We start from the raw sequence: 26,539 nt of genomic DNA on the forward strand, positions 1-26,539 counted from the left end.
GTCAGTTAACCTAAGCAAGAGCTCTGAGCCCTGAAGTGGAAGTTATATATGGGGGGATTGCCTATACATATGTTCTGTTTGGCCCAGAAAGTGTTTCAAAGAGTACAAAATCTCACATGGTGACAGATAGTAGCTACGCTTGCAGTGAGCATAGCATAACGTATAGACCTATACACCTGAAACTAATGTTAACACTGTGTGTCAACTATACTGAAGTAACAAAGATTAGGAAATGTCATATAAAAGTCTGGACATCCAGCTTTTCTTGGAAAATGGGAAGAGCTGACCAGCTGAGGCTGCCATTCTATGTGACAACAGTGGTCTGGAGCAGAGAGCAGAGGGGTTGCTGCTGCCTTGAGACGGGGCAGGAACCCTCTCTTTTGTCTCAATCTCTGTCACTCTATCGCCTGGATTAATGTACTTCTTATGGTACCTGAATGGCTCCTGGAGGTATATCTGAATTGGCTACTCCTGACCTGAAAATTATAAATGAGTCCCCTGGTCTTTAAGCAGTTGGTGAGTCAAAAGTTAGAACCTGTACCCTATTTTCTCCCTTCCTCCTTCCCTCTTCTTATTTCCCTTCCCTTCCATTTTTCTCAAGACCTAAAATGAGGATAGTTGGAAGACAGACTCATCAGACTTTACCACATCCATCACAGCAGGCCTTACTACCAGACCATCCCAAGAGTCCTAGGACCACAGGTAGATGTAGTCATGGAAACAAGCGGGAAGAAGAGAGCAGCTGTATTCCACCTGTTTTAAATACAGCTGGACCATCCTTAAGAATTGTTATAATAGCTGGCCCTTTGGTATGCGTAAGCTCAAACTTTGGAGTTTTGAAATTGTTTTTCAACTATGCCTTCTCTAGTTATGTGCTATTCTTGTATCACTGAGAGGTACTCTGGCTGCATCCACAATAACTCCATTTAGGAGGTAAGAAGAAATCTGGAGAGCTTTCAATCAAAACTTGAGTTCCTGAGGAAATACTATAAACCTGTAAAACAAACTTACAGATCAGCTAAATGACAGGTGGGCCAAATGTGCCTCCTCACTCAGTCATGAAAGAGTGAAATACATGATGGGAGACAAAAAGAAAAGTGAGTTTCCTGGTTGGGGAAGTCACTTTTAAGGTTCACTCTTCATCCTGGATTGATATGCTAAATATCAATATATTTGAACATGCATTGAATGCTAAAACGTGCTAAAAACTCCCTTCCCTAGACTGTTTAGAATACTAATTAGAAAAAGAAATGGTAATTAATTTAGCATCAAGTGGAAAAGAAGACATCGATGATGTTATAAGCAGTCAAATTTGAATAAAGAAACATATTTGAATAAAGAAACATATACCAACAGTGCTTTACCATCCATAATGGCTAGATTGAAATTCACAGAATCTCTAAAATGTTAATTGGCCATTTACATCAACCTCCTTTGACCAAAGCAGGTAACAAGTGTCTGGATAGACTTCCTTCTGGAAAGCTCCTACACAACCTTCAAGACCAAGCTCAAATGTCAACCACCTTTGACAACTCAATCCCCTCAGTCCCTAGGCTTATCTAGGCTGTTGATGTCCACAACAATATACAACTAGGTGTCCACAACATTCCTGAATCTGATTCTACTATAGGACTTACCCATTTGACTTGGCTATTTTAAGAGGCGCTACCTAGTTGATCAGAGCCCACCAGCCAGTGAACTCTCTGAGGCAGGGATCATCGTTCATTCATCTTTTAACTTTCACCTCCTACCTCAGTCTAACACCTATTATGGAGCTACACACAAAGCAAGCACTAAATAAATGCTGAGTGAAAGAATGGAGAAAAGATTTGACTTCATTTCCCTCTTTTCTAGTCAAAGGGGGTTATGAAGGTAGGAAAGGAGAAACTAGAGAGAGACAGAGTAATTTACCAACTGCCTGATTAACTTGCCTTGATTTAATCCCCTATCGGGTACATTTTAAATATTTAGAATGATTTTGTCATAATTTTCCTCATCATGAATTCTTCTGGGACTTTACTTGGATTTTTAAAACTGTTCCAGGGCAATGCAATTGGTCTTCATGGGCTTGGTCTTCTTTACTTTTATGGGAAAGGAGTTCCTGTGGTAAGTTAAAAAATTTCTTTATCTTTTCAACACATTTCTAGCAATTTATAGGGTAAAATTCATGATCGTTGACTAATTAAAATGAATTAGTCTTTAATATCTGGTTTGCCAAACTATCATATTTGACAATAGAAAATATAACAATCTAGTGGAATATTTGCCAAAGAGACATAGAACAGATCTGTGACAAGAATAACAACCCTAATTATATCTTAGAGTTATAGATTCTAAGTAACCTTATTAATCATACAACCTCTGAGGATTTTTTCTGATAGAGAAATTTATCTTCTTAGTGTAACCTCTGCCTTTTGAGTGATCTTTCCCCAATATTTAACAAAACCTACTGTCAGTGTAGGAAAAGACATAATTTACAGTGAATATGAGATAATTATTTCCAAATGGAATCCAATATAATAATGAAATAAAGTATATGATACTTCTGATACTATTTTAATTAGCCTAAATCACATAAAGCACTATCTATACTCTTTTTTTTAAGTGGAAGGCAATTGTTACCATGGAGTTATAAATACACCTTTGAGTAATAGAGTGTAATTATCTTGCAGAATTATGCTGAAGCACTTAAATACTTTCAGAAAGCTGCAGAGAAAGGATGGCCCAATGCACAGTTTCAATTAGGCTTCATGTACTACTGTAAGTGTTACAAATATGGCTGCTATACCAAGAATGACAAATGCATTATTAAGTCTACTCCTTTTTTAACAAAGATCAAATTGTTGGAGTGATTGGTTTAGATAGAATATTGAGGCAGCAATTGAAGGAGGAATTTGAAGACTTAAGAAGAGGACACCAGTTGAGGGAGGAAGCAAGGAGGTACAGTCAGGAAGCTCACTTTTGAAAAGGTTGAGTTTAAGGTGCCTTGTGATTATCCAATGGGCATACCCAAAAGCAGTTATGAAACTCACAAGAAAAGTCAGACTTGAAGAGAAAGATTTGGGAGGCATCAACATACAGGAGTTAGTTAAAAGTAGCTGAGACACTCAAAAATAAAAGAGGGAGAGCATGAGAGGAACAGTGGGCCATGGTCAGAAATCTGGTAGTCCTCAGTGTTGTACTGAAAAGATGGGCAGAGAAAGAGTAGTCACAAAAAGACTTAAAAGGCATGGTCAGAGGCATAAGAGGGAAAAGTAATCTTAAGGAAGCCACAGGATATAACTTCAAGAAAGAATAAATGAATGATCACCCCTGGGAAATGCAATGAGAAGCCTGCTTCTTCAAAACAAAAACAAAAACAAACAAATTAGAAAGGGCAGAGAATCCATGAGACTTGTCAATATAGAGAATGTTTGTGTGGTCACTGGACTGGTTGGGGTAGAAGCCACATAGGATGGATTGAGGTATGAATAGAAGGTGAGAAAGTAGATGAGTAAAAATATTCTTGGAAGTTGTGTGCCTTTAAATGAAGAAGAGAGATGGAACAGTGGCATGAGGGGGACCAAGAACCAAGAGGGAGTTCTTTTTAAGATTATGAGAGACCTGGGTATAATCTTTGTCAAAAACAGAGCCAGCCAATGGAGATGGTTAATGTGTCTTGGGAGTGATGAGATAATTGGTGAAGAAGTTCTAGAAAAAGTTGGGTGGTATTAGGATCTGATTGCACTCAGCTAAGTGGAGCCCTCCTTAGTCTTGATAAAGAGGAGGGATTTCTCACTCTCAAAGACTGGAGAGTTGGAGGAAAGGATGGTGCAGATGTAAATGTGGAGGGAGGAAGAGAGAGGCAAGTGAGAAAAGACAATGTAAGAATTTCCTCAAGGAGCCAGGAGGTACCAAGTTGTCTTCTGAGAGCAAAGGTAGAGTGATTGGGGTAGGAGGTCTCAGAAAGCCGTGAAAGTTTGTAATGCTCTGTGGGGATTGAGAGAGGGAGTGCCCAAGATGAGTACCAAGAGATCTGAACACACCTGAGTATCCGAAGTCCTTCCTTTCAGACGTGGAGCTAGGGCAGCAGCAGATTGCATCATCGGCAGGCCCAGGATCTATCAGATTCCTCAAGCCTCTAGAATCAGAGTAATAGTAATGTTTATTAAGTCTTTATGTGTATTTACTCATTTAGTCCTCTCAACACGTGTAGGGGTATCCTACAGTTTATAGATGAGCAAACTGAGGCACATCAAGGTCCAACAGCTTGCCCAAGATCACACAGTTAGTGGAACTGGGATTCAAACCCAAGTGATTTGCCTCCAGAGACTTTGCTCTTAGTGGCACTGCTTCTAAAGCTTATGAAATGTTGAGAACTAGAAGACAGGTTAAGGACCATCTAGTGAAAGCCTCTCCTTTTACAAATGAAGTGCCTAGAGGTGCCCAACTCACAAAGGGGTAATGAGAGAGCCAGGACAAGCTGCTGAGAGTGAGCTGATTTTCCACCCTAGCCCTAAATGCCTCTCCTTGCTACTACAAGCATGAGTTGAGTCTGAGCTGGGCCTCCGGCAGCTGGAGTTCGCCCGCTCCAAACTCTGGAATTACGGCTGGGAGGAGCTCTACTGGTCTTCTGGTATGGAAGGACAAGAATGGTGAGCCACGTCCTGATGTTGTCCCTAGTCCTCAGAGACCACCTCTTGGTCTCCTTTTTATTAACCTTAGGTGTGCCATATTAAGGAGATATTTTCATGAGACTGAAGAGTCTTTCTTCTTCAGGTTTCTGAATGGGTCAAGAACATAAATTTCCATATTTTTCCTTATAATCAAACTTAACTTCTTTCCCCTCCAAATAGTGGATCTATAGCAGCTTGACTTTTGGTTGGTTTTTCTCATCCTACTTTTGGCTAAGATCAAGTGTAAAACAGTAAGCATCACTGTGACCATTATACCCATAGATTATAACATAAAAAATAAAACGAATAAGGGGTGGCTCAAAATAATTTTAATTTTCAGCTGGCTCTGGAGTATGGAAGGATTATAAACTTGCCTTCAAATACTTTTACTTGGCATCTCAGAGTGGGCAACCCCTCGCCATTTATTACCTGGCCAAGATGTACGCGACAGGAAGGGGAGTGTTAAGATCGTGCAGAACTGCTGTGGAGGTAAATAATGGGATGTTTCTAAAGCGTTCTTCATTTATCACAGAGAGGAGGTGATACTGTCCTTAAGTTGTTGGTGCCTTTGATTTTATAGGTATTACCTCTCCCAGTTGAGAGTGTGAACACGGACACTTGCCAGGGCGGAAAAGCTGTGACGTAAACGTAACTTGGGCTGGGAAAGGGAAGAAGAGAAATGATCCCTCCTCTCTTGCTTTTGGCTTTTCATCAGGTTCAGAGCTCACCTCAGAATTCAGTTAAGGGGCTCGGTCTCAGCCTTCGGTCAAATGGCCAGGGCATTTTGGCACTTCTCAGTGGGATTGGGAGTTGTGACTTGGGAAATGAAAGGCTTGGTTGAGCCCAGAAAATGTAGCCCACTTCTTCCCAGAAAGCAAGGCCCTTAGGTTCTTGATGATTTGGATGACAACTAAGAAAGTGATCCTTTCAGCCCGAGCCAGTGATGTACTTTTCAAAGGAAAGCTTTTAGGACCTTAATGCCCTTCATTGATTTATTAAACACTTCCGCTGCACCAATATAAATACCTCCATGTTGCAATCTGGCCCCTCTGAAACTCATTTCAAAAGCTGCCAGCTAATAATCTATCTTTAGATTTGCTCCTTTGCCAACTTCCTGATGAATTATGTATGGCTAACCTCTTTTGGTTACATAAGGGCTATTCAGCTAAGTTGACGCTTGTCCCCACAGAGCTCTGCACACCTCCCTCGCGGTTATGTCACCTACACCCTCAGGCACTGTCTTCCCTTCATTCTCTCCTTCCCACATCAGCTGTGGCCTTACAACTCACCCTGGCAGAGCAGCAGTACCCAGAAAATCCTTTTTTTAAAAAATAGAAGTCGATACATTCTTGTCCTGCGAAATAGCCTCTGAGGAGAGTTTATTACATAAATTTAAAATAAGCCTCAGGAAGTTTCAGCTCAAGACCAAAAAATATACACTTGTAATCTTTGTGCCTATGAAAGGTATTATCTCTTCCCCCTAAATAATTTTCAGAAGGCATATTTTAGACCCCAAATCCTTGCCTGACCAGCCAGCAGAAGCTGAAGATTGACTTCATTTATCATTTGCCTGGGATGAAGTATATCGGCTAACTAGTCTGCTTGATTTCTTTTTCCATGTACAGCTTTATAAAGGTGTCTGTGAACTAGGCCACTGGGCTGAGAAATTCCTGACAGCATACTTTGCCTATAAAGATGGTGATATAGATTCTTCTCTTGTTCAGTATGCACTACTTGCAGAAATGGGGTATGAAGTAGCTCAAAGCAATTCAGCATTCATTTTGGAATCTAGTAAGATAAGTTAAAATTCTCTGCAATTCCCCAATCATACATATGCATAAATGACTTTACTACATGGGTATTTTAAGCCTTCCTAATGAAATGTCTCCTTTTTTTAGAAAAGGCTAAAATTCTTGAAAAAGAGAAGATGTATCCAATGGCACTTCTCCTATGGAATCGAGCTGCCATTCAAGGTACAGAACCTAGATAAAAATGAGCATACACCTGGTCCCTGCCCACTATTAGTCATCGATTTGCTCCAGCTGGGTTCTTGGGCATATAAGCAGAAAGCTGTAGGTTATCAATTAGGTGGTCTTTCGAACTGTACCAATCTTAGGGTCAATCTTTGGTGAGGGGTCATTTCCAGGAATTTCTTTTCTTTGTTATTTTCAAGGTCCCTGGTTTGGTAAACCATAGGAATTTTTCTGTCTCAGTCTCCATGGCACCAGAGCCGTTGTTTGAAACATCAGTTTTACTCAGGAAACCAGTTTTCTTGTTCTGACTTCAGTCACTCATTTGCTGAGTTTTCTTCTGAACTTATCAGAGAAGTGACCTATGTCTCAATGAATTTATAGGCAAAATTATTCATGGATCTACGACTCACTTGATTGCTCTTTTAAAATACCACATTGATGATTACTACAAACTTCAGATCTTTATTATAACTATTAACATGTTAGCACCAGAAAACAAAACAGAACAAAACCCAGAGTCAAATATCAAGATCCTCTCCCTGTGCCCAGCTTACAGGGTTCACATGTGATGAAGAATATACAGTAGCACTGGTGGGAAAGCATTGGCAGGTGGCATTAGTAAAAGCAAAGAGATGCTGCAAAGCTCTCACGATCAGGATTTGGATATGTGAGGAACCCTCATGCAGTAAAAGAGCAATTTTTATTTACGATTAAGTTTCTTAAAAGTGTCTCATGGTAAGGTTGAATCATCTCTTTCCACACAAAGTGAATGGGATAAAAAATAATTCTCAGCTGACACTAATATGAAGCCGAGGGGAAAAGTCACAGGGGTGCCTTCGCAGATCCAGCTGAGCCGGTGACGAAGCAGCAAGCCATCCATGCGATTTTAGCAAGAAATTCCCTACAGAAGAAAAGTGTGTGTTTTCTAAAATGCAATAAAGACCTTGTTTGGCATAGGGCAACAACACCAATCTCTCAGCCCTGGCAAATCAGCTCAATTGCAGCAAATACAGGCTTATTCCAAGCCAGGAAATGTGTGGAAATTGCACCAAGGAAAGGAGACGTTGAAAGCGGGGACATTAATATTAAAACAGAATTCACCAATATAAAAAAAAAAGTCAAGCTGCTAAAAATAATTATGTGTCACAAGAGAGGTCAGGCATGAATGTCCTTGGAGATGAGGCTGCTGAGTGCCTCACTTGAGGTTAGGAAACGTAATAATGAACGTTTCTAATCAGCGCTGGTGGTGCTTCTTTCAGCGGTGGCTGTGTGTGAAGAGAGTGCTGACCCATCAGGACTCAGTCACCATGCTGTGACGTGAAATTCAAGGGGGGAATCCTTCCCACTGTCAAGTGACCCCCTGAGAGCCTGTCATGGTTACCATATGTCCCCAGTCAGCCCCTTAATTACGGTGGAACTGACTCCTCTGGAAAACCTGCTCATTCACGGCCTTCCAGCTCAGGGACTTCAGAGGTCCTGCTGACCGCTTACATGCACCAGAAGTCCTGTCCTTTGTGGTTATGGCCCAGAAAGAATCTTTAGGTCAATGGAGGGCAGCTTTGGGCAAAATTAGAAATGCAGTGGGTTTCTCCTTAAGGCTCTAAGGGCATTTTGCCTCTCAAGGTCTGTCCAGGCCCCTCTCTTGGGTAGCAGTGCTATAAAGACTTGCCCCCAGCTGCCTGTACCTTTTTTTTTTTTAAGATTTTATTTATTTTTTCGACAGAGACACAACGAGAGAGGGGGCACAAGCAGGGGGAGTGGGAGAGGGAGAGAAGCAGGCTTCCCGCCGAGCAGGGAGCCCGATGCGGGGCTCGATCCCAGGACCCTGGGATCATGACCTGAGCCGAAGGCAGACGCTTAACGACTGAGCCACACAGGCGCCCTGCCTGTACCTTTTGAAGCATCTGGGAAGCAAACCCTGTTAACCAATGTCTTTAGAAGCTTACAAATTTTATGATGATACTTCTACTCAGAAAGAGCTAACAATGGCTCGTGGTATTACATTTTAATAGAGGATTCTAGAAGATTAAAAGAACTTTAGTACCCAGAGGAATCAGTTCCAAAGGATTTTAGGCATTGCATTGGTCAAATATGGGGAAAATTTTGGATGGAAGGAGTCCTATAGCCCTTAATTATATACCTCAGACCATACTACACAGGGCACTTCCTCCTTTTCCAAGTAAGTCTAGACCATGCTAGAGGGGTTGGCCACACCTGAGACGGATGTCCTAGATTAGCATTCCCTCATCTTTTCAATGAACATTTTCCTAGTGAATGGAAACATGGACCCCAAAAGGACCCTTAGAGGTCATCCCTAAGGGGCCTTTGAAAGATTGAAGTCTCATATCTTAAAAAGTCACGTGAACTTTTTTCTACTCCTGAATATATCCAATTTTGTTGGAAAGTAAGATCCTAAATTATTTAACATTTGGGAAAAGGATTTTCTAAAAAGTTTCCTACCATATCTGTCCATTCATTCCATAAATATTTGTCAAGTACCATTCTAGGTCTGGGACAGTATCAGTGATCAAGAACTTCAAAGTTCTTGTCCTCCTAAGAGAGAGAAAAAATAAATTCATGAGAGAGAGAGAGAGAAAGTAAACAAATAATTAGCGATATGTGCTGTGAAGGAAAGAAAACATGGAGGTGAGATAGGTAACTCCTGGGGTGGGGGTGAGAGGACACTCTAGACAAGGCAGTCAGAGAAGGCCTCTAGGAGGGGAGTGACATTTGCAGTGAGACCTGAATAATGAGAAACCAAACATGAAGAGTCAGAGGAAGTCCAAACATGACAGGCAAAGGGTTATGAAGAATCTCAATGCAGAGGTCCTGAGGCAAGAATGAGCTTGGTGTGTTGAAGGAGTATTATGGAATATTAAGAAAGCTAGAACATACCAAGAAAGTGACATGTGATGAGCCTAGTCAGGGAGGCGGAAGGCAGATGAAGCATGACTGGGAGGTCAGGTAGGGAGTCTGGATATTATTCCAAGTGCAAAGTGAATCACTTTGGGGCTAACAGGGGAATAACAGGATTTGACTTTACATTAAAAAAAAAAAAATCATCCTGGGGGGCGCCTGGGCAGCTCAGTCAGTTGAACGACAAACTCTTGAATTCAGCTTAGGTTTTAATCTCTGGTCTGCATGGTGCTCTGCGCTCAGAGGGGAGTCTGTTGGAGTTTCTCTCTCTCCCTCTGCTCCTCCCCCCGACTCGTGCATGCACGCCCCTACACAAGCACTCTCTTTCTCCTCCCTCTCTAAAAATAAATAAATAAAACTTTTTAAAAACTCATCCTGGCTGTTGTATCAAGAAGATATTGAAAAGTGGAGATAAAAGAACAGTTTGGAGGCTATTGTAGTACTCGAGGCTTGACCTAGGTGGTGCAGGAGACAGCAACAAACAGGTGTGTTTTAGAGGTAGGACCTGCTGAAGGATTCAATAAGAAATGAGGGGGAAATAACTAGGAATAACTACCTTAGATTTATGGCCTGAACAATGGTGCTAGCACTGAGATTGCGAAGGAACTGATGATTTGGTTTGATTTGGTTTGAAGGAGGTAGGTAGCACAGTGTCAGGAATCTCTACTGCATGCTTTGAGATCCAAGTAGAGAAATCAAAGAGGCAATTAGAGGAGTTGGGGGCTTGGGGAGAGACAGGACTATAGATGAAATTCAGGAAGAGTGAATATCAAGATTGGCATGGAACTACTCAAGATCACCTAGAAAAAGAGTTGAGATAGAGGAGAGCAGTAGAGAGAGGAAAGAGAAGAGAAAAGAAGGAAGAGAAGAAAGGGAAAAAAGGAGTCAACTAATAAACCCTTGATGTTCCAATATTTACAAGATGGGTAGAGGAGGAATCAGGCAAGAGTTTGGAAAGGAGAGGCCTATGAGACAGGAGGGAAATCAAGAGGATGCAAGGTCACTGGTGTCAAGACAGAAAAGTGCGTGGGCAGATAGAGGTCCAATGACTCCAGGGCTACATAGAGGTCCAGTTAAGATGAGGACAGGGAAGTGACTGGTGGATTTACCCGCATGGAGATTATCAACCACCTTGAAAGTAGCAGTTTCATGGAGAGGGGCAGAAGCCAGATTGGAGGGGGTTGAAGAGTATGTGGGTAGGAGGTGAAGCTTTGGAGACAGTGAGTATAGAACACACTTTGGAAAAGGCTGAGTGTGAAGTGAGCAGAGAAATGGGGAGTAGTTAGAAGGACACACCATGGGATAAAGAGAGGATGTGTTTTTGTTGACAGAAGATACCAAAGTGTGTTTAAATGATTAATGGGACTGATGTAGGAAAGAAGGAGACTTGGGTGATGCAAGAGAGTAGAGCTTCAGGGGTGAAGTTTGAGAACCAGAGGGGTGGAATCCAGTTTCCCAAGAGGTGACCTACCTTCAAAAAATGAATTTAAAAGGTAAAATTCCCAATTTTTTATTCTTTAAGAACATTCATACTATATCATGGGAGTTATGCCTGCAATGAAGACAGCTAAAGATGAGTGTTATATTTTATATTCCAGAAGTTATATCTAATCTTGATTCCAAGATTCTGAGTGTTTTGTTTTTCTTTTTAATGTATATTACCATTATGTTGAGTTACTAGGAACTGTACATGAATCATCAGAGTTCTTTTTCTTCTCTTTCTAAAATTTCTATCAGGCAATGCATTCGCTAGAGTAAAAATTGGAGATTACCATTACTATGGCTACGGGACTAAGAAAGACTACCAGACAGCAGCCACACATTACAGCATTGCAGCTGACAAGTACCACAGCGCACAAGCCATGTTCAACCTGGCCTATATGTACGAACATGGTTTAGGTATCACAAAGGTAATAATCCAAACCTAGTAACGGCAGCTGTATGGGAAGGGAAAATTTGTAAATGTTTTTAATTTCATTGATGTCATCAGTGTAGAGGAAGGAAGGAAAAGACAACATTTGCTGAGTTCCCCCCCCGTGCCAACACGTAAGAGTTACCCTAACATGAACCCTATGAGGATGAAGTTATTTTCTCCATTTATGCCTGAAGATGTAACTAGCGAGTTGAAATTAATCTAGTCTAGGCTAATTAGATTCATAACTTCAAGCTTTTTCCAGCAATAGTAGTGGGCCCTGCCCCCACTCCCTTCCACCTCCAGGCCTATTTCCATTGACACTCAAGCTGTCAATAAACAAGGAGAAAGTAGGAATGAGGTCAGAGCTGGATACCAAGGTGACATTAATCCAGAAATGTCTTATAAATCACCCACTGTGTACATGACACAGTGCTGAGCACTCTAGGGTATCCTAAGAAAATAGATCTCCGTCCTTCAAAGACTACACTTTACTTGAGGAGATAAGGCATATTAAGAAAGAGAGCTGGAGCACCTGGGTGGCTCAGTCGTTAAGCATCTGCCTTTGGCTCAGGCCATGATCCCAGGGTCCTGGGATCGAGCCCTGCATCAGGCTCCCTGCTCCGCGGGAGACCTGCTTCCCCCTCTCCCACTCCCCCTGCTTGTGTTCCCTCTCTCACTGTGTCTCTCTCTGTCAAATAAATAAATAAATAAATAAATAAATAAATAAATCTTAAAAAAAAAGAGAGAGAGAGAGCTAACATGACAAGGAGATGTTGGGTAAATCCCTTAGTAAGTGTGATTAAGGCAGAAGATGGCATTGAGTTCTGACACAGTGAGAAAGATGTATTAAATATCAATAATGATAGTAATAGCCAGGCATTTGGTGTGTTATATATACTATGCCATTTATTTATTTGTTTATTTTTAAAGATTTTATTTATTCATTTGAGAGAGAGAGACAGAGAGAGCACAAGCAGGGGGAGAGGCAGAGAGAGAGGGAGAAGCAGACTCCCTGCTGAGCTAGGAGCTCGACACGGGGCCTGATCCCAGGACCTGGAGACCATGACCCAAGCCAAAGGCAGACGCTCAACCATCTGAACCACCCATGCACCCCTATACTATGCCATTTAAATCACACAACCACTCAACGAGATAAGGAGTCAATGTATGCCTCAGGAAACCAAGAGTGCAGTGAGTTAAGCCACATGGCCAATTTTGCAGAACTTATCGGTGGTGGAGTCAGAATTTGAACCCAGGCCTGTCTGACCCCATGTTTTTGGGGTCAGAGTGAGCCCTGCACCAAGTCTTTCTTAGTGCTCAAGTATATATTTCATATCAGAGTTTATACTCCCAACTGCATTTTGAGAGCCAAGTGAGGGGGTTATCAGCTTTTCTATGCTTTCTTCTTTCTTCCAGTTGTGCTAGTAGTTGAGAGTTGTTGATAGGGAATTTCCTATCTGACTGCTAATGGTACACCCTGCAACAACCAGGGGCTTCATATTCAGGCACCGACAATCCAAATCCCTGCCTTCCTGAGCTCCCCCTGTGGCCTGCCTTTTGGCTGATCACTTGTCATCATCCCCAGCACCCTAAGCAGTGGAAAGGATGTCAAATCCAAATCCAGTCTGTTTTCCCCATTCTTAGCAGGTACAAGCTTCCTGTGTTTATAAAATGGGATCAAATAGCTAAGTCAGAAGATTTCTTTGCCTGTCATTTAGCCACACCCCACTCCCTTCCAACCTTCATCCACAGCTGTAAAACAGGACAGTGATACCTCCCCTCCCCAGGCTTAGAACTAAAACAATAAGCCTTTGTGAAGGGGCTCTGTAGTCAGTGTGTGCAATGACTGGTATTTAGATCGGAAGAGAATTTGAGTGGCTGCTAAGTAAAGTTTCAATAAGATTAAAGCTTTTGTTCATCATACCTCATACAAAATATAGCAATAATGGTGACAGGAGCACTATGTGTTTCATGGATAAAAGTGACCCCACTCTACAGATTAAATTTAAATTAACTCATCTGTCCTATGTGATTCCAGGACTTGGTCCCCATGACAGCCTTATCCTCACCACAGTGAGGCCATTTTGCCTTAAGACCCTGGGGACAGGCAGGACACAGGGCCAACTGTGCGACAGAGGACACTGTCTATGGGAGCCCAGATGGCCCACTGTGTCAGAGGGTTTGGTTTTCCTCCTTGGAGGAAACCTCTCTCCCAGGCACTTTCTTCACAGTGTCAAATAGCAGTTGTTGAGCCATACATTTAACACTTAGAAAAAACTTTGAAATTTCTCTCTGGCTGCACTTCTGTTCTTGCCTGTCCAGGTCCAGTTGAATCATTTTGATCAGTATCGCAAAGTCACAGGTGTATTTTTTCCTACAGGAAGTCTCTACATGTAAAAACAAAAACAAAAACAAAAACCGGAAAACAGAGCTGTACTCAGACCCAGACATGGGGATTTTATTTTTAGTTAATGAGGAGTCATTGCTCTTTGTCTTTATTAATTTCTTCTGTTTCGCAATTAGAAAAATAATAACCAGGTACCCAGGGGCCAAGTTTATTAATCTTGCCATCTCATAGTCAAATTAACAAGAAGATACCACCTTTTCTAATCCTTAAAATGAATATGTTGATCATTAAAAGCCGAAAGCTTGTTCCAGCAATGGTTAATGAAAGCAAAACAATTAGGAGAACAGACTTTCACAGCATTTAAGTCATCAAGTAATTAAGCATTTCTTCGGCAGGGCACTTCACAGTCCTCTTTATTAGTTAATCCTCAGGGAAACCAGTGGGAAAGATAATAATATCATTACCAGGATTTCTCTGAGTATCGAAAAAGGTTTTGTAAACATAAAGCCCTCTGGGAGAAGGAGATGAGGTATATACATCAACCCTTGATAAATCAATATAAAAATATGGGTCATTGTTGTCCTCATCTGGCTTTAGGAAAGGACATCGGGACCAGGGTGAGGTAGGTGACTTATCCTAATGGCTTCACTGAGAAGCATCTCATTCCCTAATTTATGACTTTAAATTAAGCTCAATGAGCTCCTTGACTTAAAATGTGGGCCAAGACTGACTGCATCATTGTTCTGGGAATACAAAATAATGCCTCAGGAAAAACTGGGAGAGGAACTGAACTAATGTAGAAATATAAGCACTCAGCTCACAAGTTGTTGTGAAACTCTATCTCAACTTATGCTTGATTCAAAAGTGCTTCAGAAATTTAACCATGAACAAAACATGTTGCCCATCCCCTCCTGCCCATTCCTTCTGTCTGTTTCCTGGCTCAGACCAAAGTTTCTACTTCTGTCAGCTTATTGTAAAGGCTTCTCAGTGGTCTCCCATTCTAGTGTTCTTCCTTTAAATCTGCGGCAGAAAAAGCCATGTCTGCCAAAGACTTTAATCCCCAATTCACAGGGAGGACTTGTTGCTGAGATGTGTCTCTTAGTCAGAGAGTACATTTCCTAACTCCCTTTCATCCATGTGACTAGTTCTTACCAAAGAGATGGATGCAAAAGTGAAGGGTGTCATCTCTGGGCTAAGGCAGCTAAGAAGTAGATGGGGCTTCTCCTTAGTCTCTTTGCCCTCCCATTGATTGAATGCAGAATACATAGTGGCTCGAAGGGATGGCAGAACCACATGGTGGAAGGAGTTTGGGTCCCTCGGTGACCATGTGAAGAAAATTCATCTCCAACCAGGAATACCCATGTTGAAATTTGGGGTTTTACTTGTTACAGATGTTAGGGCATTACCTTAGTTAATACATAATCCATCTAACAGAGCACTACCAGGTTATTTTTGATAAAATACAAATCTGGTATTTTTACTCCACCTCACTCTTCCCAAAACCATGCATATACACACACACACACAAAAACACAAGCAAACAAACACAAAAATAAAAACATCTTTTTGACTTTTTATTGCCTAATGAAGTCCCAACTTCTTACTCTGGCATTCAGAACCCTCCTTGACCTAACCTACCTACTTCCCTATATATCTTCTAGACTTCTTTTCCTTACCTGTCCTGCCCACCCCCGCAACCAGAGACCTTGAACAAAACCCTCCTGACCTTTGGTCGTATCAGCCCATTTGCTGGAATGATCTCTCACAGTTTTGACCATTGAAGACCCCTCCCTGCATTTTTCAAAGAATAGTTCCCATATCATCTCCTCCACGAACCCCTCAATGAGCCCCCAGATTTGAAAGATATCTGCATCTGCTTCTAAACTACCCTGGTACTCTGCCTTGCTGTTCTTTGTTTATTTTTTCACTCAAATATTTATCAAGTGCTTGTTTTGTGTCAGGAAGCACTGTACCTCGTTCTAGGCATACAAGAACAAGACAACCTTCAAAGAGCTCATAGTCTTCTACAGAAGAAGAGACATGTCCTAAAATGGCACTAGTGCAAGCTCACAGAAGTAAAGTGCTGTGAAATGTGAAGAAGGGAACAATGAATTCAGGTGGATGGATCAGTACCGCTGGGTCCTATTCTAAAGTGATTTCATAACATGAAGCATAAGAAACACATGACAATTTTTGTAATGGAAGAAAGCATGTATATTTTAAGATAATGACTAAGAAATCTATCCTAAATTAAGACAAAACGTGGGGGAAAATTAGCCTTTGGAGATGAGTTTCCAGCGTATATAGTTAGATCTAGCAGATAACACGTTTTTGGGATCCTACAGAGAAAACAAAAAACACATCCCCTGAATAAATTATAAATAGACCTGTCACAAATAAAAGTAATTATGGCATGAAGCATTTTCATTTCTCATTTGTCTGGTCTGACCGCTTATGGAGTGTTAGAGCTGACGCTTTAAATACCAGAATAGAATTATTTTCTGGAAAGGACAAGTTCAAGTTAGATATTTAGAATGGCCTTCTAAGAAATATGACAAGACAGAACACAGCTCTTAGAAATGGCCATGACTTCTCTTGAAATAAATGCCTTATCACCTAATAATCCAAAGTGTGCAAAACAAAAAATTGTATGTAGATAACTTTATTACAGAAAAAAACCTACAAATAAACAACTTCTCCAAAATAGAAGGCATGTTCTATAAACCATCATGTGGTAGTATACCTTTGTATTATCTATTCTATGGCCCCATGGTTAAGTGAGCAGGCTAGAAGGAGACTACCTGGATTTGAATCTCAGCTCTGCCACTCACAAGTCCCATGAATTTAGGTAAGTGACTTAACCTCTCTGTGCCTCAGTTTCTTCACCTTTACAGTAGAGTTAATATCATCTGCCCTATATAATTGTCACGAGGTTTAAATAAATGACAGTGGTGACTGGCACACAGTAGAAGTATTTAATAATGGCATTATCCATTATTATGAAATACTATGCAACTATTAAAAATAAAAATATTATAGACTAAAGGAATATCTTAGGACATGGTATGTTGTTTGAAATATATTATTAAGGAAGCAAAAGACAAAATATTATGCAAAGTGAAAAATTCCTAAGTTAAAAGTATGTGTGTCTATGAATCTATATAAAAATGCTGGAATGTTGGAAGGTTGTATATAAAATATGATCAGTACTTATCTCTGTACAGTGAAATTGTAGATGGGCTTTTAATATTTGTTCATCTCTATGTTTTCAAAGTTTTCTCCTATTAGAATATGGTATATTTAGAGTAAGAAAACAAGATTAAATTATTCAAAAAATGACCTCTGTCCCCATATAAGAAGTTTTTGATGACCCCTGAAGATTCAGGGCTGGAAAACTCCCGCATCATGTAATTGAACAATTTTCATAAGCCAGAGAATTGCTGGAGAATTCTGTATTTTTGAATTATAAGAAGCTATTTTGAACATGTGAACATTGGGTAGTACTTTGGCACACCTGATATTTTAGTTGGAAACACATTATTTAAGAAGAGTCTGCAGATCCATTTACATCATCTCCTCAGTCAGTGAGTTTAAAGCAAAATAAGCTCAAGTGTACCACAGGAAAGTTAAGTATCAGTGGATTGGGTGTGCAGTGGACTTACTGAATGAACCTTGGCCATCATCAAAACATTTTGAAAATAAATTTTTTGTTTGAAAACTTGGATTTTTTTTCCTAAGTAAGGATCAAAGAACAAGGAGTCTTTTCTACAGCCTACTAATAAAATTTCTTGTATATGAGTTGTCCTAATTAGCCTGTGGGTTCAGGAATTTCTCTGGGAATTTTAAAGAACGACTTTCATGTCCGGCCTCACCCCCACTGAGAATTGTGAGGTCCCCGGGGCAAGGAGTGAGCCCATCCCACTTTAATGGTACTTCTTGCTAGTTTTTATTATAAACTAAGCAACTGAATTGTGATGCTTGTGCCTCAAGAAATAATAACTCTTGCCTGCTTCAAATGAGAATGAATGCCTGAGATACTGACAAAGGCTGCTGTTCCCTGGATGCCCTATTAAAGTCAATATGCCTTTCATGTGTGGGGGTGACACAGCCCTTATAATCTGCAGGGTGCTTTCAAATGAACACCCACTGAATTTGTTGGAATTAGAGACACAAATTAGAGCTTTTACAGCATCCATTTTCTCTGTCGCCAGGAAGATTTGTTCAGAACAGTCTCCTGCATTTTAAGTTTTTAAGCAAGAACATTCCTCTTTCTCCAACAAATCAACTTATGGGACCACAAAGCTTTGGAAAAAAATTAAGAAATGACCAGCAGAACACAGCTGAGAGAGAATACCACCCAAAAAGTGGGTTTAGCAGGGACCACAGGGGTTCACAACAACTGCACTCTGTGTAATGGAGGTTTGGGAGATGTAGAAGAAAGACAAAGAGAGAAAGGATAACCACAGTTTGTGAAAAATCTCTCTTCTTATCCACTGGAAAAGGCACCCAGCTAAGTACAGTTCTGGGACTGGCCCAAGGCCCTTCAACCTTTAAAAGCAACTATATTTAGCTTTTTCATTACTTTGGGAAAACAAGCACAAATAAAGCAAACAAAAAGCCCTAAGTAGGTAAAAATTAAAGAAAACAATTTTTTTTATCTGCCATGGCCTAATTTAGTGGGGGGGGGGGGAAGGTCCCTAGAAATACAGCATGTCATTTGAGGACTCAAATTCCAGCCTGAGAACTAAATAGTTTATGCATTCATTCTGTAAGTATTATCAGAGACCAGCTATGTACTCAGCACTTCACTGAGCACTGGGAATTGAGGGGCTAACAGGTTGTCCAGGTCCTTGAGGACAAGGACAAATGAAGAAACAAATTCTGGAACTTCAGGTCTGATAAGTACTATGAAGAAAACTAGGAATCTTACATGCTTTTTAGTATCTGTATTGTTATTTGTTTGGGGAGCTGTACTGTTGGTATCTAGGGTTCTGCCTCTTTAACAGGAATCATATCTAAGGTCTGGTCCAGCGGTATACAAGAAGGCTTTTTGTGTTAGTTTCCAACAGCTGCTGTAACAAATCACCACAAATGTAGTGGCTTAAGACAACTCACATTATCTCACAGTTTCTGTGGGTCAAAAGTCTGGGTGAGCTTGACCAGTTCTCTGTGTAGGGCCTCCCAGGCTAAAATCAATCTGTGTTCTTTCCTGGGAGCTTTGGGGGAAGAATCACTTCCAGGCTCCCTCGGGTTCCTGGGCACATTCAGTTTCCTGTGCTTGTTGGACTGAGGGTCCCATTTCCTTGCTGGCTGCCCGCATTTCTTCTCATTCTTCTTGAGAGGCCCCTCCAGCCATGGTGAGTGGAGCCCTTCCCAAGCCTTCTGCCATATCTTTCATCTTCTGTCCTCAGCCATGAGAAAACTGTATTTAAGGGCTCGCAGGATTCTATGGCGTCTGCGCAGGTAATCCAGGATCATCTCTCTGTCTTAAGGTCTGTAACCTTAATGACATTTTCAAAGTCCCCTTTGCCATGTAACATAACATTCACAGGTTCCAAGGGTTAGGGGCTGAATGAATATCTTGGTGGGAATGGAGGGGGCCTACCAAAGATAAATAATGATATTTCAAGCAATGGCTTTCATTGAATTACCCCTAAAGAATCTGCACCTAATGAGTAGGGGCTGTTTTTCCATCTCTAGGACATTCACTTGGCCAGGAGATTATATGATATGGCTGCTCAAACGAGTCCGGATGCTCACATACCTGTTTTCTTCGCCCTCGTGAAACTGGAAACCGTGCATTTGCTCCGAGATATCCTGTTTTTTAATGTAAGTTTGTCTCAAATAGGTCCCAAATCTCTGAAAACAACAATGAGCAACTTTTGGATGGTGGGATGGGAGGTGATGATGGCTCTGGAGAGGGTGGAAGGCTTGGATTTTTTTTGACAGAATGTCTCTCCCAGCAGTTCACCATGAGATGGAAATGGATGAAATTGGACAACACCCTTGGACCATACTGGGATTTATTTGTCATTGGCCTAATTGTTGCTGTGCTGATCTTCTTGCTTAGAAATCGCTATGGGTAGGATCTGGACCATCGGAAAACCTGCTCATGGGAACAGTTTACTTCAAGTTATCCTCACTAAATAAAGAATTTCCTCGTCAAACTCAAGAGTCTGCTGCAGATTTCCCACACAGGCCTGTGATGGAAAATGGACAAAGCTTGAGACCTGTCTTCAGAAACCATTTGAGACTTCCTGCTTAGTTGTGGTGACCACTTGTGGCGGAGTGAGGTGCCGGAGACTGGTTACCAGAGGTTTCCTTATAAACTTATTGTCTTGGAGGTCTAGTCCCTAGTTAGGATAAAGGCCACCCATTTTCATATTGTTATAACAGCCTTTCCCCTCTCAAGAGGACAAATGGGTTTCTTGGCTCTTTCATACATACAGAAGTAGGGAGGAGGGGGAGTTTTGGGAAGGCAGGAACACAGATCCCTCAGAATCTGATAAAGACACAAATCTACAAATAGACCCTTCATCTTGCAGGAATGATCCTGTGATTCTGGGAACCACATTGTAGCTCTGATGAGTGAAAGTTCGTTGTGGCATGCTGTGCTGGGGGACGGACTCACACTCATCACTGGGGGACCTTCTATCAAACCTCCCCTTAGCACTTGTGCAGTGAACAGCACCACCTGAATCTGTCCAGCATTGTACCCCTCTCTACCATCCCTCCCTGTTCTCCCTGGGCAATCCCCTCTGGAGCACCCATAGAGGGAGAGGACAGAGCTGAAGAGTCTGGTTCCCTGGCTCCTGTGGCAGGGAGAGCAAGGACCTGGGGCTGGGGGTAGGGTGGCCAAGGAGAGAGCAGGAGGCCCAGGACTCCTGTCAAGGGTCAGGCTTGAATCTCAGCTCCATAGCTCATTAGCTATTTGACATCTCTGAGCCTCAGTCTCCTGATCTGCAAAATGGGAAGATCTCAGTGAGCTGGTACAAGGATTAATTGGATAATGTATGTTAAGGAAATATCACAGGGTCTGGTGTTCTAGAATGAACTCCACAAATGGTAGCTTCTAATACTCTTTAAAAGCTCATGGAAAATTGACTGGAATATGAGGACAGCTGAGTTGATAACAATCTGTGTGGCTTCAGTGCCCTGCAGTTAGTTCTCCAGCCAAAATCCTGGATGTTAGGAAAAAAGTCATGCTTGCCTACTTGAAAATCCAACCCAGGGGCAGGAAAAGAGTGAATTAATAATGTTCATTGTAACCAGAAAGTAGAATGAAATGGTGAGAGAGAACTGAATTTAGAACCAAACAACTTGGATTTGAGGTCCAGCTCTGTCCCTTAGTAGTTCTATGTATGACTTTGGGCACAATTTCTCTAAACCTTAGTTTTCCCCCCATAAAATGGGATTACTTCCTACCTCACTGGAGAATTGTGAGGCTTAACATAAGTCTAACTTCAGAAATGCTTTATAAACATTGCAGGTACAAATACTAGCCATAGTCATTTATTTGACCATGAACTAATCCACACCTTTCTGAGGTCCAAGTGTTTAGAATTTCCTGGACAGACTCCCTCACTTACTAGAGATTTCCACTTCTTTTTTTTTTTCTTTTCAAATTTGTATTTAAATTCTAGTTAACATACAGTGGAATATTGTTTCAGGAATATAATTCAGTGATTCATCACTTATATATAACACCCCGTGCTCATCACAAGTGCCCTCCTTAATATCTATCACCCGGGTAGCCCATCCCCCACCCACCTCCCTCCATCAACCCTCATTTTGTTCTCTATAGTTAAGAGTCTCTTACGGTTTATTTCCCTCTCTTTTTAACTCCTTCCCATATGTTCATCTGTTTTGTTTCCTAAATTCCACATATGAGTGAAATCATATGGTATTTGTCTTTCTCTGACTGACTTATTCACTTAGCATAATACCCTCTAGCTCCATCCATGTCGTTACAAATGGCAAGATTTCATTCTTTTTGATGGCTGGGTAATATTCCATTATATACACACACACACACACACACACACACACACACACACACACACATACATATACCACATCTTCTTTATCCATTCATCAGTCGATGGACATTTGGGCTCTTTCCATAATTTGGCTACCATGAATAGAGAGTTCCATTTCTGATGGAACTTTCATTTACAAACATGCAAAGAAGGAACAGGCATCCAAACCTCGGGTCAGGGCCTAATAGGCCAGTGGTGAATTACATCCCACAGGTGTCTGCAGTGCGAGCACGTCAGAGGCAGGGATAAGGACAAAGAGGGGAGTATGGAAAGCAAATGGGGGGTCCTCGCTCAAAGTCTGGATGAAGATTGAGCTTCTTAGAGGTAAAGCTTGTGAAAAGAGCTGCTGGCAGGGAAGAAAGGGCGACTCTCTGTGGCTTGCTGTGTAGTGTAGAGCACTGTCAGAAATACAGGAGCAAGGGCAGTGTGAGCTCATCAGTTTCCCATTTCTGCTAATCGTGCCAAGTAAATGTGGCAAAGCTGTTGAAAGCATGAGCGGCTTAGGGTGTTTGAATCATTCAAATGTCCATTTCTGGGCCTCCTGTCTGGAGCTGCCACAGAGGCAGCCGGTGCCCACAGGGGCCTGCCGCACCCATGCACCTGCCTGACGACTGCCCAAGGGCGAAGGAGCCTCCAGCCTGTCCGCCTCTTCTACTTTTGGCTTATGACAATCCCACCTCCTCTACCGGCACACAGAGCCCCTGTTCCTTCTGCTTCTGATAGCTTTAAACAAAAACTGATAGCTTCCTGGACTACAAGCTTTTTGTTTTTTTAAATCCAGTTTTCTTTGTAACTCCCTTTTCCCTCTACATTTCCTTCCCTCGTTCTTTATTAAAGCAGAGTAGGTATTCAAGTCAATAAATTTTTTAAAAGTCAAGTATAATTTTTTTTTTCTAGAACAAGAGTCCAGAGTCATTTTATGAGGCGCATGCTTTGGGAATTCTGTGCTTTCCCCAACATCTTAAGTGGTGGGTTTTAACAGCTGTGGCCATGAGTGGCTGGGAAAAATCGAGAAGAGAATAAAGTCCTGCGGGAAGCAGAGGCAGGTGGTACGGCTTGCTGCAGCCCTTCTCTGGGAATCCCAGCAAGCACTGAGAGGAGGGTGTGGGGAGGCTGAGAAGAGGAAAAAGGAACTCTGTGGAACACCCACTATGTGCCAGACTCTTCTGTTTTTCTCATTCCGTCTTCATGATGAGGCTGGAGGTAGATATAACTACCTCCGTCTCCCACAGGAGGAAACCAAGGCTAGGAGAAGCTATGTAACTTGTTACAATCACACAATAATGTGATCACATAATAATAAATAATGAAGCTAGAATTTGAGTCCAGCCCCGACTCCAAAATTCTTTCCTCCATATTGCTGTTCCAGTTATTTCTTGCTGCTTAACAAACTACTCAGACCTCAGTGGCCTACAACAACCATCATTATATCTCAGGCATTTTAGGCAGGGAGTGGCTGTGTGATTTTTCTATTCACTTGTTGGTGTCCAGCTTGTGGACAGGCTGTTCTAGAGAGTCCAAGACATTTTTACATCCCTGGCACCTTGGTAAGGTGGCTGAAAGGCCCGACTTAGCTGTGAGGGATGACCAGAGTGCCTATAGGTCATGATCTCTTCAACATGATGGACAGAGTCATGGGACCCAGGCAGAAGCTGCAGGTTTCCTAAAACCAAGCCTCAGAAAATTCCAGAATATCACTTCTGCCACATTCTATTGGCCAAGCATTAGACTCCATCTCTCAATGGAAGTAGCAACAAAGAATTTGTAGCCATATTTAACCTACCTACTACAAATAGACAATCTAAAAACCTACCAAGGGGGAAAAAACACCTACCAAGGGTTATATAATTTCACTGAGGCACTGACCTACTTATCTTGGAAGACAGGATTGTCTGAGAGGTAGTATTCTTCTTCCATTGTATAGACATGCCCCCACAATGATCTGATTACTCTTCAGAATAGTGTGACCATTAGCAGAGGATACTTAAAAGTAGAATCATAGTATTTTGATACTAACTGATAAATCAGTTCTGTCTCAAAAAGAAATGTAGATGCAAGCAAAGTACATGGATTGGCAAATGTAAGGAGTATATTGAAGCATCTACTTCATGAGTGAGGCCTCCTGGGCCCAAAAGCCCTGCTCATCCATCAGTCCACCCAACAGACTCTCTGGTGGGACTCCACACCTATGGTAGGCTGAATAATGCCCCCCCAAAGATGTCCATGTCCTAATCCCTGGAAACTGTAAATGTGACCTTCTATGTCAAAAACAAAACTTTGTGGAAGTGATCACATTATGGATTATTGAGATGGGGAGATTATCCTTGATTATCCAGGGAGAACTAAAAATCCAATCACAAGTATCCTTATAAGAGAGAGGCAGAGGGAGACTTGACACAGACAGAAGAGGAGGAGGCAATGTGACCAGAGAGATTGGAGTGATGTGGCCACAAGCCAAGGAATGCCCGCAGCCACCAGAAGCTGGAAGAGAGGCAAGGGATGGATTCTTCCCTAGAGCATATGGAGGGAATGTGGTCTGGCCAACACCCTGATTTCAAACTTCTGACCTCAAGAACTGTGAAGGAATGAATACCTGTCATTTTAAGCCACCAATCTTGGGGTGATATTTTTCTATAATTCCAGGAAACTAATGCAGTATCCCCTCTCCGGGTAGCTCTAGGCTGGCCCCTATCCTTGGGTCCTCAATCTGGTCCCTGTGGAACACACATTCTTGCCCCTGCTCTTGGTGGAAGTGCTGCCAGCTCTAAGGACAGCCCCTTAGAGGAGGATGCATAAAAGGGGAATCATGGTATTTGATACTAGCTCACAAACAGTCTCTGTATCAAAAGGAAACGCAGGTGCAACAAAGTAAATAGACTAACAAATATAAGAAGTATGATGAAAGAACTGAGTGTAGTCAGTAGGTTGTGACCTGCCAGCTTTAGCCTGGGACCTGAGTGAGGAGCAAGGGAATGCCCCTCTTACTCTGTTGGTCTCATTCTCTCTCTCCCCCCTCAAGCAGATAGCAACAGCCTCTCCCCACTGGGCATCTGTCACACTCCAGTTCACTATCCCTCACACTCCAGGCACGGCAGATCAAGTTCTCCATGCAGCTTCCTTTGCGCCCCTCTTCTTTGGTTGTAGTTGATGGCCAAGCTCCCTCTCTCCCTCCCCCTTGGGAAATACAACAGCAATCAGAAAACTCCCGGCAAGAAAAAGTTGCCTCCACTATCCTGCTTCAGGCTTCAAATACCCCAGCCCCCACTCTCCACCGCTTTGCAAATCCATAGAGGACACCCAGGCCCTCAGCTTAGAAAAGTGGCTCCTTTGGCCAATTCTCAGCGTCTGGGCCTCAACACAAATCTAGGCACTAAGAGTCCTGTTTTATCACCCAGAAATCCCCATCTGACAATGTCATTACTGAGAAGTGTGCTCCGAGCCAGGAACAAGCAAACCAAGAGCTCCAGCTCTAACTGTGGCAAGAACTACTGGTCTGGGCCCATCAAGCCATTTACCATACAGGCCTTGCCAGTTTCTCTCTCAGGACAGTACAAAGGTTAGAAGAGTCTACAATCCCAAAGCCACAAAACTGTCAGTGGGGTGCACATATGCAGCTTCAGAGCCAAGATGTACCCCCTACCTCTGGCAGGTTAGAAAAGACCCCTTCAGTTTGTAATGGTTTCATAAAAATAATCTTGGACAACTCTATTCCACAGCCACAAAAAAACACCTGAAGAGAAAATGCAGGAGGGGCGGAGACATAAATCTTGGATTTCCCATTAAATTTTGCTCCATGTGGGGAGGTTTTCCCACCACTTCTATCTTCCCTTCATTCCTTACTTGGCCAGAATGAATTCTTTCCCCATGGAGTATTTTGCTTGTATATGATTAATATGGAAAAACTATTTACCTCCTCTAAGAGGTATCCTTTTCATAAGAAAAGGTACCAATGCATAGCAACAATAAATGTGTCATTGTAACAATAGCTTATTATTATCAGGAAAACATAAAACTAAAAATAGTGATTCCACTAGAGCTAACTGGAGGAAAACAGTCATGTGCTGAACATACATTTCCAGAGGCACAATGTACCTGAAGTGTTTATAGTTCCCCAAACTCCAAAAGCTTCTCTTCTCAGGGTCTTCTTCTGGGAAAACCCAAACTAAAATAATCTGTTGAAGAAAGAATTGTCACATCTTCCAGACAAGAATATCCTGGCTCAGAGAACAGATCAGCAACTTGCCCCAAGGTCACACAAAAGGTGTCCAGCAGGACTGAACCCCAGTAGTCCACTGTAGTAACCTACTCACTAACCCATTTTTTAATGACTTTCCTCCCTTCCATTTTTCCATTCCCTCACTTTCCCACTCCCTTTCCAAATAAACTACTTGCCCTCAAATATGACAACCTCCTGATTCTGTTTCTAGCTTCTCTCTGTACTGGCCTTTTCACTATTTTAGTCCATAAAGGATGCCATTAAATTAAAACCATTAACTAAGAAAAGAGGAGGCTAACTTACTGAGCAACCAGGAATTGACAATCATGGCAAAAACCGCTCCCAGTCCAGGCTGGACTTTACATTTGTATCATTTAGAAATGATCTCATGAAAACAACCAAAGTGTGTGGAAATAGGCACTCTGGTATGCCTCAGCTGCAGTGGGTGGTTTGTTAATTTATATCAATTTCACCTTGA

The 26,539-nt window shown here is 41.9% G+C and overlaps 1 protein-coding gene across 7 annotated transcripts in view; it reads left to right on the forward strand.

Moving 5' to 3' along the window:
* Positions 1-21,477, forward strand: part of SEL1L2 (SEL1L2 adaptor subunit of ERAD E3 ligase) — a 144,765-nt gene extending 123,288 nt beyond the window's left edge. For 6 of the 7 annotated variants that reach the window (XM_027620604.2, XM_027620609.2, XM_027620608.2 and 3 more), the window contains 8 exons: positions 2,044-2,106; positions 2,673-2,760; positions 4,996-5,144; positions 6,281-6,446; positions 6,554-6,628; positions 11,282-11,454; positions 19,507-19,635; positions 19,770-21,477. In XM_027620604.2, the coding sequence (XP_027476405.2) occupies positions 2,044-2,106; positions 2,673-2,760; positions 4,996-5,144; positions 6,281-6,446; positions 6,554-6,628; positions 11,282-11,454; positions 19,507-19,635; positions 19,770-19,892 (966 nt within the window). In that variant the 3' untranslated portion in view covers positions 19,893-21,477. The remainder of the gene's footprint in view (positions 1-2,043; positions 2,107-2,672; positions 2,761-4,995; positions 5,145-6,280; positions 6,447-6,553; positions 6,629-11,281; positions 11,455-19,506; positions 19,636-19,769) is intronic. The other variant, XM_027620606.2, reaches the window with a different exon arrangement.
* Positions 21,478-26,539: the final 5,062 nt, after the last annotated feature.

This window comes from Zalophus californianus, chromosome 8 (genome assembly GCF_009762305.2).
Source record: "Zalophus californianus isolate mZalCal1 chromosome 8, mZalCal1.pri.v2, whole genome shotgun sequence".
Taxonomy (NCBI): Eukaryota; Metazoa; Chordata; class Mammalia; order Carnivora; family Otariidae; genus Zalophus; species Zalophus californianus.